This window comes from Bufo bufo, chromosome 4 (assembly GCF_905171765.1).
Source record: "Bufo bufo chromosome 4, aBufBuf1.1, whole genome shotgun sequence".
Lineage (NCBI taxonomy): Eukaryota > Metazoa > Chordata > Amphibia > Anura > Bufonidae > Bufo > Bufo bufo.
Genome location: NC_053392.1, coordinates 195,276,204 through 195,291,319, shown reverse-complemented (window position 1 = coordinate 195,291,319; position 15,116 = coordinate 195,276,204). Strand labels below are relative to the sequence as shown.

Below are 15,116 nucleotides of genomic sequence, written 5' to 3'. Positions count from 1 at the left end.
GGATGCAGCTCCTTAGCTCAGTATTGTGAAGTCATTTGTCTTCCTGTGTGATTAGGACAGGTTTTGTGTGTACTAATAGGATGGCGGCCATTTTGTTTCCCCTGATTGCTCCCTAGACAAAACAAGCCATTATAACTAATCAAAGGTATTTGGGAATATATTTATTATAAAATATATTTTCTTAATTCCCGCAGAACCCCTTTAAGCACAGTACTTATTTGACGAATACATATCAGTTGCGTGGTCTTATACAGATTAAAGAGGTTTTCAGCAACTTTTATACTGATGAGCTTTCCTCTGGATAGGTCATCAGTATCTGATCGGTGGTGGTTTGACACCTGAGACCCCGGCTGATCAGATGTTTGAGAAGGCATTGGCACTCGCGGTAACGCAGCAGGAAGGAGATCGCTGCATGTAAATGCGTGGTCTCCTTCACTGAACGCGCAGCCGACTGTCGGGAAGGAACGCTTCCTTCCCGACAATCGGCCACTGCAGCGCCCTGTGTAAACCCAGCTTTAGGAAGCTGAATCTTCCGTCTCCTTGTCTATGGGCAGACATTCATACATCTAGTCTCCACCTGCCAGCTCAGGGACAATTCTTTTTGGATATCAGCAAAGCAGGACTTTCCACACTGCATGGAAAAATAGTGTCATTAAAATATTTGAATTCCACATATTCCCATTTCCTCCTCCCTCTGTCTGTCTGTACTGAAAGATATTTAGCATTTATTCAGCGTATTTCTTGCGTTGGCCGGACAGTATATTCGCATGTATAGACAAAAGAGCAAACATACAGACCATTATCACTGCTTATTCTTTGTCTGTTTTGAATATATGTAATTTTAATGCAGTAGCTGGTTGGAGAATTGTAGGTTACAGACACAGTTTTAATTTTATATTTAATGATGGGTTACCTCATGTTAGAGGCTTGAGGATACACCACTGTTATAAATTTCATTCCTTTCTGTTACATAGATTGTCTGTCAAACTAATTGGAATGCATTAGATGAGTTGAGTTCCCGTCTAAGGTCATACAAAATGAAGCCTATCATTCCCACAGCGCCTGCAGTCTAATTTAAATATGCAAAATTCTCTACCGGCAAAACAAATACATTACTATAATGTTAACATTTTGTCTTCTGGTTGTTTAAACCTTTGGCAGCTTAAACCTGTTACAATGACTGAGCTTACCTCAGTGAACTTTGCTATCACCAGGGTTTGTGTCCATGAGGACATGGTAAGATAATCGTTTCTAGCAGAGTCATACATATAGAATTTTTTTTCCCTAAGTAATCGTCTTGGAAATGTAGCTTTCGTGGCCATAACATTTCAGCAAGAACTATTTTTACATTTTATAATATAACTCACGGTCTCTGGAGTAACATTAGGGAGGGCTGTTCCTTAGTCTACGTTGTCACAACTTTTCCGAGCTCAGGAGTTTAGTCTACACAAAACTAAGTTCCTTCTATTCATAAGTCCACCAAAAGTTGTTGGGTGAGGTGCTGCCATCTCAGAAAAACATGAGGTTTCATGTGCTTTGAGCCTGTTCCCTTTTAGAAACATAAAGAGGACATTCAACACAGGTCATATGTGGCATGGATTTCACATCAAACTCCATGCGAAATGTCATACTTATGGACGGGGTTTCAGCAACTGCTATGAAAACTTCCTTGCAGATTTTTGTCTGCGGACTTGCCTTATGCAATGAAATAGTTAATCATATCTGATGCAGAATATATATTGAGTCATTGCAGCAAGTCGGTTAATCCTCACTTGAACTCTGTGTGACTTGAATGATATTATACATGCTTTACATTATAATTATTTGCGTGCATGGACACGGTAAGATGGGGCGTTTGGTTAGGTCCTGGTGCCATCTAGCAAGAGCGCTCACTTACCTGTTGGCCTGATTTAGTATTTAGCTCTTAGGTGCAGTGATTAAAATGAAAGACCATACCATGTTTCTTTCTTTCCATTTTTCACATCGCACATTTGTTTTAAGTTTGCTGCCAAAGCACTACATGTATTCATTCATATGTGCAAATTTAGCCTTGGGATTGTTGTTGGTTTCTGAATAAATACATTTCTTGAACAGTTGGTTCGGGGCAATTCCTAATAAGTCGTGCATACTGAAAGAGCTGTTAGAGCCTTGGACAAGTCAATTGAATTTCTTGTCAAACATTTCAGATTCTTTTATTTACATTTTGCATTCTAATTCCTGTATTTTGCAAATTCCTTTTATTTTATTTTATTTTTATTTTTTTATTTCAAGAGCTGCCCATCTTTCTGATTGTGTACATTATAGGATGTGGTGGATGTATATGGCATGGGTGTTTTCTTAACAACTTATCCCTTTACTGTTTCACGTATTATTGAACTGCCCGATAGTTAAACCATTTTGGGCTGAGGTCTTTTCCTTGATCTCGGATTTAATGTCAGTTCTGCTTATTCCCTCCCCCTCGATAGCATTGCTGATGATTGGTATCACAGATATACCCATGGGCTACAGAGGGTTAGTCTGCCATATCCTCCTCACAGCTAAATTAGCTATTACTTCAAAGTGGAAATCTCTGCACCCCCCCCCCCCCCCACAATGCTCGAAGTAACCCAAAGGGTAAATAAGACCTGTCTCTATGAACAAATTATGGCCTCTGTAACTCTTAGTACCACGAAGTTTGAGAAAACCTGGCGAGTATGGAAGTCTTCAAAATATATGTCCTCCTAATCTTCCCCGTTGAGTAACGGCGTAACCCTTTATTCACATGTTCCCTTCCTTCCTCTCCCTCCTATTGGTACACCCTGAGGAATTGTTGATAATTTCACTTCTTTTGTCATACATGTGTTGATTTATATTTTAAATCCCTCTGTTTGGGGGCTTTCATGTACATCTATGACTCTCACTCGATTGTAATCACTTACGACTGTGTAGTAGCTGCACTCATTTATTGAAATATCTTAATAAAAATTATTGACTCTAAACATATCCCTTTACTCGCTGCTTCATTAAAATAATTTTCCATTGAGATAATATGAATGACTGTGCTGCACTGCGGACATCCTCATTAATTACATATTAACATTTAGGTGCCTTTTTGTGGTTTGCATCATTATAGCAGTTACGCACTGTACAGGACATTTGTGTTTTCATTGTGGCAGCATGATCATTTTGCAATTGAATTTTTGTAAATGTCCTCTGTACAAGGACATTGGTTGGCACTACTCAAAAACCATGGCAAGTTAGAGTACATGGAGGGGATTTTACGACAATTAACTATTGATGGTCTATTCTGAGGACATACGTCAGTGCATGGAATAGCAGCAGCTATATGTGAAAACAATCCCACTTGCTGAACTGATAGACATTTACTATATTCAGACTAGGTATAAATAGTCTAAAATTCTGCAGTACTGCTACGTTTCTTTCATGATATAGTCCACTGCTAAGCGTTTTTCTTTTCCGGCATAGAGTTCCGTCACAAGAGCTCTATACCGGAAAAGAACTGATCAGGCATATCCCCATGCATTCTGAATGGAGAGTAATCCGTTCAAGATGGATCATGATGTCTTCAGTTCAGTCATTTTGACTGATCAGGCAAAAGAGAAAACCGTAGCATGCTACGGTTTTATCTCCGGCGAAAAAAACTGAAGACTTGCCTGAATGCCGGATCTGGCATTTTTCCCCATAGGAATGTATTAGTGCCAGATCCGGCATTCAGAATACCGGAATGCCGGATCCGTCCTTCCGGTCTGCTCATGCGCAGACCGGTAAAAATGTGAAAAAATATACAAGACGGATCCGTCTGTCCGCATGACAAGTGGAGATGACAAGTGGAGAGACGGATCTGCATAAGGATGCGTCTCACAAATGCTTTCAGCCACATCCAGATCGGCAGTTCCGACGACGGAACTGCTTGCCAGATCACACTGCCACAAGTGTGAAAGTAGCCTAAGTGGATAGGATCATGTAAGCATAGTGTAAATGAATTAGCATTCTTTCTAGATAAGAGCTCAAATAGCGTAAGGCTACTTTCGCACTGTTATTACTCGTAACTACAGTGTACATCCGTGAGCTGCTTGCTGGAAGTCCGCCCAGCCACATTCACACAGTGATTTTTTTTTCCGGCCACCCCTCGGCATATTTGCTGTGCTGGGCCGGAGCTACACCGCTCCCCATTATAGTGAATGGGGCCAGGTGGACTTCCGGCAGCTCACGGATGTACAGTCGTGGCCAAAAGTTTTGAGAATTACATAAATATTGGAAATTGGAAAAGTTGCTGCTTAAGTTTTTATAATAGCAATTTGCATATACTCCAGAATGTTATGAAGAGTGATCAGATGTATTGCATAGTCCTTCTTTGCCATGAAAATTTACTTAATCCCAAAAAAAACTTTCCACTGCATTTCATTGCTGTCATTAAAGGACCTGCTGAGATCATTTCAGTAATCGTCTTTTTAACTCAGGTGAGAATGTTGATGAGCACAAGGCTGAAGATCATTATGTCAGGCTGATTGGGTTAAAATGGCAGACTTGACATGTTAAAAGGAGGGTGATGCTTGAAATCATTGTTCTTCCATTGTTAACCATGGTGACCTGCAAAGAAACGCGTGCAGCCATCATTGCGTTGCATAAAAATGGCTTCACAGGCAAGGATATTGTGGCTACTAAGATTGCACCTCAATCAACAATTTATAGGATCATCAAGAACTTCAAGGAAAGAGGTTCAATTCTTGTTAAGAAGGCTTCAGGGCGTCCAAGAAAGTCCAGCAAGCGCCAGAATCGTCTCCAAAAGAGGATTCAGCTGCGGGATCGGAGTGCCACCAGTGCAGAGCTTGCTCAGGAATGGCAGCAGGCAGGTGTGAGCGCATCTGCACGCACAGTGAGGCGAAGACTTTTGGAAGATGCCCTGTTGTCAAGAAGGGCAGCAAAGAAGCCACTTCTCTCCAAAAAAAAAGCAGGGACAGATTGATCTTCTGCAGAAAGTATGGTGAATGGACTGCTGAGGACTGGGGCAAAGCCATATTCTCCGATGAAGCCTCTTTCCGATTGTTTGGGGCATCTGGAAAAAGGCTTGTCCGGAGAAGAAAAGGTGAGCGCTACCATCAGTCCTGTGTCATGCCAACAGTAAAGCATCCCTGGACCATTCATGTGTGGGGTTGCTTCTCATCCAAGGGAGTGGGCTCACTCACAATTTTGCCCAAAAACACAGCCATGAATAAAGAATGGTACCAAAACACCCTCCAACAGCAACTTCTTCCAACAATCCAACAACAGTTTGGTGAAGAACAATGCATTTTCCAGCACGATGGAGCACCGTGCCATAAGGCAAAAGTGATAACTAAGTGGCTCGGGGACCAAAACATTGACATTTTGGGTCCATGGCCTGGAAATTCCCCAGATCTTAATCCCATTGAGAACTTGTGGTCAATCCTCAAGAGGCGGGTGGACAGACAAAAACCCACTAATTCTGACAAACTCCAAGAAGTGATTATGAAAGAATGGGTTGCTATCAGTCAGGAATTGGCCCAGAAGTTGATTGAGAGCATGCCCAGTCGAATTGCAGAGGTCCTGAAAAAGAAGGGCCAACACTGCAAATACTGACTCTTTGCATAAATGTCATGTAATTGTCGATAAAAGCCTTTGAAACGTATGAAACAAAGATCTAAAAGCAGTTTAGCAGCAAACTTTGTGAAAACTAATATTTGTGTCATTCTCAAAACTTTTGGCCATGACTGTACACTTTAGTTACGGACCCGGCTGGAACGGCCTGCCGAAACGAGTGACGCCAGTGCGAAACAGGCCTAACTCCAAACGCACATTTTAGACCAATAATGGATTTATTATACTTGCATAAAACATATTAAAAACATTTCAAGTTAGCATTAAAGTACATCACATGCCATGTATCAGCTCAACCTAGGGTTTTGACCTTTCATTTTTTTCCAGAGCATGCATGCATTTGTATCTGCATAGTTTTAATAGCCACAGCAATTAAAGGGAATCTGTCATCAGTTTTACAGTGTCCTAACTAAGGCTAGTTTCACACTAGCGGCAGGACGGATCCGACATGCTGTTCACCATGCCGGATCCGTCCTGCGGCTATTTCGCCGTGCCTCTGGACCGCCGCTCCGTCCCCATTGACTGACTATAATGGGGACGGGGGCAGAGCTCCGGCGCAGCACGGCGGTGCACGGCGAAAGCCGCCGGACTAAAAAACCTGACATGCAGTAATTTTAGTCCGGTGGCCTTTCGCCGTGCACCGCCGTGCTGCACCGGAGCTCCGCCCCGTCCTCATTATAGTCAATGGGGACGGAGCGGCGGTCCGGCGGCACGGCGAAATAGCCGCAGGACGGATCCGACATGGTGAACAGCATGTCGGATCCGTCCTGCCGCAAGTGTGAAAGTACCCCAATTCAGTCTGAAAGATCTGTCAGTCAGTGGCAAGGGGAGGAGACAGCCTGGAGCCCATGAATATCAGGACTGGAGCTGTTAGAACCTAGCAGCATAAAACTGGTGACAGATTCCCTCTAAATAAATGAACTATAAAAGTTGCATCTATATTCCATAAAATATCCATAATAACCTAGGAGAATATACTGTACATATTAAATAGAATAAGAGGGGCACACCTACATCTAGTTCACATCGATCACTACACAGTATTATGTTAAAACAATTTATTAAATATTCATACGGTACCTGATAAATTAATAATACATCTAAAATATAAATCTATACTGTGAATAAATAAATGACTAAATATATATCAATAAAGAAATATATATGTCAATACAGATAGAATGTGATAATACTAAGGGTTATTGACGTCATGCATCAGGTGGTTAATAGTGAATGTCTCTAGTAGGATCGCTGAAATGCAGGATAAGAGAACAGTCACTATATTGGTCCGCAATATGCGATTCTTCCAAGCAGGAAAAAAATTTAGATGAATGCGTTAGTCTTTCAATATAGGAACAATAGGCTGTCCTTAGCGTATAAGTATAAGCATTCCTTTTATAGATGTAACTTCGTCTCACAGTTGTACTGTGATACAATGTGGCAAGTACTCACTGTTTGTAGAGATGGTAGAGTGTTCGGATAGTTGCGCTTAGCGTGGCGTCCCACGAGTTGTCAGCGCGGATGATTATAAATCCAATCTACTTTATCGTGAGTTGTACACTTGCATTGAATAGACTTGCACAAAAGGGGAGAAACAGTCCGTTTGGTGAACTAGGGTCAATATAATTTTGTCCCTACTTGAAATTCGCCTTTGCTTTGTGTCTTTTTCACACGGCAGGACTTTCATCTCTTTCCAGATTGGCTGCAAACTTGTAGTTAAGATGCGCAAATGGTATTGCGGTTTCCTTTCTTATGTTGCGGTTTCTTTCCTTTTCTTGAGACTTGTCTACACCATACGCGTTCACCAAACGGACTCTAGTTCACCAAACGGTCTGTTTCTCCCCTTTTGTGCAAGTCTATTCAATGCAAGTGTACAACTCACGATAAAGTAGATTGGATTTATAATCATCCGCGCTGACAACTCGTGGGACGCCACGCTAAGCGCAACTATCCGAACACTCTACCATCTCTACAAACAGTGAGTACTTGCCACATTGTATCACAGTACAACTGTGAGACGAAGTTACATCTATAAAAGGAATGCTTATACTTATACGCTAAGGACAGCCTATTGTTCCTATATTGAAAGACTAACGCATTCATCTAAATTTTTTTCCTGCTTGGAAGAATCGCATATTGCGGACCAATATAGTGACTGTTCTCTTATCCTGCATTTCAGCGATCCTACTAGAGACATTCACTATTAACCACCTGATGCATGACGTCAATAACCCTTAGTATTATCACATTCTATCTGTATTGACATATATATTTCTTTATTGATATATATTTAGTAATTTATTTATTCACAGTATAGATTTATATTTTAGATGTAGTATTAATTTATCAGGTACCGTATGAATATTTAATAAATTGTTTTAACCTAATACTGTGTAGTGATCGATGTGAACTAGATGTAGGTGTGCCCCTCTTATTCTATTTAATATTTTATCTCCTTTTAAGGTTTGGGGTAACCTTTTTAGGGGGAGCACCCTTTTTCATAGCAACTTGGAGGGTGAGCCATTCCGATATATCCTAAATATACTGTACATGACAGAAAATAAAATGCATATTCAAAATTTTACATGTTGATCCAAAAAATTCTGAAAGGACTGCTCCCTTCATACCGGTTATAGATGTACAGATCAGCTATTTGAAGGAGCTGCAGCTGTCATCCAGAGGTGCCAAGAGTTGGACCACAACAATCAGATACTGATGACCGGTCCCTAGGATAGCGATTGCCTCTGCCGTGTCCATGTTCTGATCCCTGCAGTATTGACATCCAGCACAGCATTAACATGGTCACACACTCTGCTGCAGCCAATGACTGGCTTCAGCAAGGACATGCTTCTTGTGGCCACATCACCGCTGAAGCCAGTCATTGTTTATGTGACCGTGCCCATTCTGCATCGGATGTCAACACTGTAGGGACCAGGGCATGGACACAATGGAAGCAGTACAGAGGAGCGGAGCAGTGGAGAGCAGGTAAGAAAGAACCTTCTGTTTAGAGAGGCAGGTGGGGAACCCCTTCAAGACTCCATGTGCTGTAACTTGCCACAAGTTTTGAGTACTGCCTATTAATTTATAAAGACTTAATTGGCATTCAATTTCAAAATGTTTTACCTCCATACCTGGGAATGTTACTGTGGATGATATGTCACAATTTATGGACCACTTTCATGATCTTAAAGCCACCCTTCTTCTTGGCCAGTTCACTGTCCCCTATGGAGGGTAATGTGACTAAACACATTGTCATGTCTCCTCCATCGAAACACATTGAGTCGGGAATTATTGTATTGTTGGATGATGAGATATCAGTAATATATTTAGAACTTCATACCAACTGGCGACCAGCAGACCTGGCTGGAAAGGTATACACCATTGGTTTGACTACTTGATGTAAACCTTATCTCTAATGCATACATTTGTAACTCTTAAGTCTTTCAGAATCTGAAGTAAAATTGCCAGTTTCGGACAGAATTTCCCCCAGGTCACCAGAGCGAGCATGTGAAAAACAGCGCAATGTACCCCTGAGGTCCACTTCTTGTGTTAAAGAAGGTGTAAAGTCTACCTGTGTGAAAGGTATGTTCTACAGAGAGTGAATATACTGTATGTACAGTAGATGTACTGCAAATATTATTTCAGAAATAGAAGAAATAAACCAAAAACTTTCATGTGAACAACCAGAAATCTCACAGAATCTAATGATTATTTCTTGTTCTACAAACGGTATGAGAGGCACAGTTGTCTCAGTGAATAATTGGCCACCCTACTGCTCCTGTAAGGTTTTCGTGGGAGCAGTTAAATGATATAGCCGTCTCATTTCTCTATATCTTTGAGATAAAATGGGCTGATCTTTCATTACAGATTTGCAATACATGTACAGTATAATGAGTCATACATGCCAATGGGAATTGGCACTTGCTGCTTTCTCGAATGTTGAACATGAATATTCTTTCTGGTTTTAGATGGGGAAAACCTTTGTGATAGTCAGATAATTTTTTTTTTTTTACCCCTAAACCTCTGAATGTTGCTCTCTTAGGCTAAGGCTACACACAGACCTCTTATAATGATAAATGGGTGAAAACTTTTAACTATTATATGACTACGTTGCATGCTGTGCAATGGGTTTCTCATACAGCAGATATGTAGGTGTGATTGTTAATATTGGAAAATCTTGCTACAAAAGTCAATGGGCAAGTTTTATCAAGGCTGGCGTTTTCTAAACCGGTCTTCATATCCCCTACATCGCAAGAGGACGCGTTTAATTTATGGTGAGGCACAGGCCTCGTAATAGGACAAGGCACATCCTCCGGCAGTCTGCAAGCCTAGAATGAAATCTACACCAACTAATAGCTGGCGTAGATTTCAGTCATCATTTACGCTGGGAATTGGCATAACTGATGATACACCTGCCAGGGCTGATGACCCTGCCTGCACTATACCCACACCATGCCCCCTTTTCTGAAAGTGGTGAAAATGGCACAAAAACGCCACTTGTGCAAAAACCCACAGTTTGCAAATTGATTGTAGCTAAAAAAAAAAGTTTGATTTTGTTTAGAGGACCTTTCATGGGATTATGTGTTAGAAACTGATATGCTTACCAGATAGGGCGGCCCCTACAGATGCAAGCACTACAAACCCCTACGTTCTGCTCTTGTGTCCCCCGCTGTTTGAGGCGCCAGATATGTTAATTTAGACCATTGGTACAGGGGGGAGGAGATGGCTGGGATCTCAATGGGCGTCTCCTTCTCCTTGGCTGTAGCACGGTCCAGTCGCAGAGGCAGGGGGAAGGTGAGCAGTTTTGAGAAACCCAGCCATCTCTTCCTCCCTGTACCGACGGTCTAAATTTACATAACAGGCGCCCAAATCAGCGGGGAACACAGTAGTGGAAGGGACCGGTATTTTAGAAAAAAAAGTGCTTGCATCTGTAGGGGTCGCCCTATTTGGTAAGCATACCAGTTTCTAACACATAAATCCTGTGGAAGGTCCTCTTTAAGGTTGTCTGGTTTTTCAGCTAAACCGTTTAGCTGCAATTTACTTGAAAGTCACCTGCGGTCCAGCCCCATTGCATCAGTCAGCCTTAAAGGGGTTAAATAGAAATTCAAACAGCCCCTCTAAATCTGATAAAACAACAGACGAATCATATCTCTCTCCATGACTTGTAACTGTAACCCTGTCACGATGCAGACAGCCTGTCCAGATAAAGTTCCCCTGGGCTATCTCCAGTTAAGTGGTGTGCCGTGGCAAGTACCTGAGCATATTTATGTGTATAGGCACAATATACGATACAAAAGACATTTTGTTTAAAAAACAAAACAAAAACACATACGTTAACATAACCTCTACATACAGATGTGTCTATCCTAATTTGGATAAGGACTCTAATTTCTAATAACACCAGTTCGATACAGTATTACAATATTCTCGCAAAACTTCCGGCAGGCTGCATTACACAACACAACCACTGGGTGGCTGTACATAGACACATATAGAATAGACATCTCATGACACCATATCACAAAATAACGTTGTTTTTGAAAAGCTGGTCATATCATGACTTGCCTATCAGGACATATCCAGCCAGGAAGAAAAGTAAGGAAGGGAACACATCTGTATGTCATATCCCCCTCTAACCATCACAAGATCACATTATCCATTATATTTATGTATGTGTGTGTGTGTATATATATATATATATATATATATATATAGTGTAGGTCTGCGAGGAACAGCGTACAAACCAAGAAGCAAACCACGGTCACAATTGTGTTCCTCTCCTGTGGTTTGTTGTGTCAGTGAGAAGTTTACAGGGGAAATAAGCCGTATGTTTGAGAAGGCGAGCATTTGTACAATTACACAGGCATTCTTTTTTAATACTCTAATTAGGGCAATTAGCTGCGCACTGAAGCCGACTGCTCCCTCTCCTCTGTAGTTGACAGTGCGTGCTGAAAATCACTGCTAATGTTCTGAACCAAAAATAGAAGCACTTGTAGCATTCATTTCTAAGGTTGTGAACAGTTCTATATGTTAATTGTGTTAATCAAGCCCCAAATCCCTCGCTCGGAGCAGTCATTCTCATCCAGAGCATGCAGGATCTGGTGATAAACTGCGCTGTGTTCTGGAGACAGCACGACTGTGGCAGGACAATTAAGCAGTTTGACAGCTATGTATACTCTTTTAATGCATTCAATACAGGATCATCCTCTTACAGCATCACATTCCCAAGACAGCAAATCAATGAAGTACAAAAGCTTTAAGGACAGCCAGAGCTCGGATCCAGCTTTCATGGTAAACGTGCCCCAGGTTAAAGTGACATAACATCTTTTCACTCTGTTTCATCTCATATTTGTTATAAATGCTGTGGAGATCGTAAAATGCATTGTGGAAGAATTAGAGATCGGCAGGTTGTTTTTGTGCAGCGCTTGTTAATGGAACAGTAAAGGTAGGGTACATCACCGCACCTTTGTAAATGAAAAATGGTTGTTGACTTAGCGTACAACCATTTAATAGTGTTAGCTACTGAAGCTCCCTAAGGCTATGTTCACACATGGCAGATTTGTTCCAGAAAGTTGTACCGCTGAAAGAGTTCAGTACATCTGGTTTGGGTTGTTTTTGGTGGCAAGCACATGATTTTTCGTAAAGCTCGTTCAGATGAATGGGGCAGTTTCGGACATGTCAATTCACCCTAATGGTTCTAGGCTATCTCTCAGAGTGCGTGATACGAATGCAAATGAAGGGTTTGCTAAGTCTGCCGTTTTTAGTTTCCTTCAAGGTTTCTATTATTTATCAATCGCGGAAAGCTGCAGAGAAGATACGAATCAGATTATCCACTCTCTGAATGCCGTAGAGCCTGCTTTGTCATTAGGAATCCAGTGATGTCATCAATAAAGTCGCAAGTTTCCATGGCCACTGCTTGAATGCTGGAGCAGTGGCTTCTGTTTACGGACACGCAGCGCTCTTATAATGAGCGTCATTCCTTGAGGGCACTAAGTGAAAGATTTATTAACGCTGTAACGATGTAGCATTAAATAGGCGCAAATTATGGTGCATGTCATGTTTACACCATCATTTGCAACTTTTTGAGCTTCTCACCACTTTTCTACAGTGGCAGAAGGGAGCAGGGCTTAGTGAGTGGGCGGAGCCTCAGACGCCCGCCAGATTTATTATAATGTACACCAGAAACCAGTGTCATTATAGCTGTAGTAGAGCTGAATTTCTAGAGCACGAGAGCCAGGGATTCACCTAATTTATTAAGAGGCATCTACTTATTAATAAATGAGGCCATCTTACAATGATCCACGGGGATCAAGGCCGATGGGAAAGGCAGTCTTCATCAATCTCCCCAAATAGTTTTGGGCTGTCTTAGTCCAGCTGGTGGTAACATAACAGTGACATGCAGTGCATCAGGCTATGTTCACATCACACTAATTCTATGGACGATACATGCGCTGGAAAAAGCTCCAGCCTGACAGAGGCCGAAAGAGCATCATTTAACCTCTGTCAGAACAGCGTATGTCAGTATACAGGTTGACTACATTCTATACAGAGGTATACAGACAAAGGCATATATCATGCTGTGTAAGTGTTTTATTATGTCATCCTACCAGTGACATATTCCACTGTATGCCTATCCAGTGGGGTACATCACAGTCTTCCATCAAGCTATACCTACAATGTAGCTTCCAAACTTGATAAGATCAGAGCCATAACCCTTTTTCTGCCAGGGGTGTTTGGACACTCTGCACCTCTGGTCGACAGTACAATGTTATCAGATTTGACATGTACAGAAAAAACGTAGCACGGCCACCGCTGCTGGGCCCCTGGAAACGAGCAGTGTATAATGTGATGGAAAAATGAATCCAGCCAGCAAAGGAAGCAATATGGACAATCACAATACATTAGTGTCTTGTATTAACTTTCTCTACATGATAAATGCATTTACTGAAGTGATACCACTGCTTTACGGTTAGGCTCAGATACAGGTGGATGGAAAGGGGTCGCTGTTTGTTTGTCAGTGTGTAAGTGACTCAAACAGTAAAAAGAAAAGGGATCCAAGCTGCAATGTGTTTGTGTAAGAGCCAGGTTTTCCATTAGACACAAGAAGCCCATGCCTATAGTTGGCCAAGTTGGAAAAGGCACCGGCTCCTCAGGGTCAGGGACTCACAATGTGTACTGTGCGCGCAGTGCAGCTCTAAATAATATACAGGATAATGTGCACGCACACAAATCGCATCCTCATTATCTGCGGGGTCTCTTCATTAACATGAAAACCAAGTAGTAAAATATATCTTATTTTAAAAGCAATTTTTTTAAATCAGCAGGATCCTAACAGAAAGGCTAAGGGGGTTTTCTGTGTAATAGCCCATTGAGTAATACTTATGATAACACAACAACCCCTTCTGCACTGATGGCTCGGGGTTCCCCGGTGTCTTTGTTCACCGAGCTGCAGTAATAATGACATGTTCACATGTAGCCAATCGCTGACAGTAGCTGTGAACTCAGTGGTCACCATTATGGCTAGTGATTGGCTGCAGTGGTCACTTGGTACATCTCCTATCATCACTAGAGCCCCGGATAGGGACCAGGTATTGATAAGGTGGATATTATGTTATGGACAACCTGTTTAAGAAACACATGCGCTGATGTGAAGAGAACCTTAGGGTATGTTCAGGCAACAATCTACTGTGTGGAAAAATCTGCTGCAGATTTGCAGCTTGATCTTCGCTTGCATTATCCGCATTCAGTGGGACTAGACCAGTGATGGCTAACCTCCGGCACTCCAGCTGTGGTGAAACTACGACTCCCAGCATGCTCCATTCATTTCTTTGGAGTTCTGAGAACAGCCAAGCAAGTGTGCATCTTGGGAGTTGTAGTTTTACCACAGCTGGAGGTGCCGGAGGGTTAGGCATCACAGGACTAGACCATGTGTGGTTACCCAACGCAGTTTCCTTGCACAATGTCCCATCCTGACACAAATTTCAAATCTACGGGGAAAAGAGTCTTCAAGCATATAACGTGAATGTGCATTGGGAATAGTGAGGCACGGATTTTGTATGTTTTGTCCCAAAAACGTATCATTCTATAGATCCCGAAGCCTCTGCGTGTTCCTGTGGCTACACACTGATACACACCTAATGGTTAAAATGATGGGTAATGGCAACATTATACGTTTCAGCCTAGGCTGTGTTCACATTTTCATTAGGCTTTCTGTTCTGATCCGTCAGAAGAACAGAAAAATGAGAAGAAAAAAAAACATCTGTTTTTGTCAGTTCCGTCAGAAATCTGTTATTTTTAACTGGGGACAAAATACTAACTGCTGTACTTTTTCTTCCATCAAAATAACTGAAATCTCATGGATCTGATGCAAACTGAGCCAACTGCAGCTCGAATAAGGCTATTTTCACACTCTCTGGAGTGCAGTGTTCTAATTGTCTGGCTGAATCCTGGCATATTTGCTGGGTAGCGGCCGGATCTCCACCAGACCAGTCAGAGGGGTC

The 15,116-nt window shown here is 41.9% G+C and overlaps 1 protein-coding gene across 1 annotated transcript in view; it reads left to right on the top strand.

Annotated features, from left to right (window-relative positions):
• The window catches only part of ZBBX (zinc finger B-box domain containing), a 215,307-nt gene that overhangs the window by 156,656 nt on the left and 43,535 nt on the right, over window positions 1-15,116 (top strand). The window contains 2 exon segments of the mRNA XM_040429970.1: window positions 9,056-9,198; window positions 11,831-11,922. Coding sequence (XP_040285904.1) covers window positions 9,056-9,198; window positions 11,831-11,922 — 235 coding nt within the window.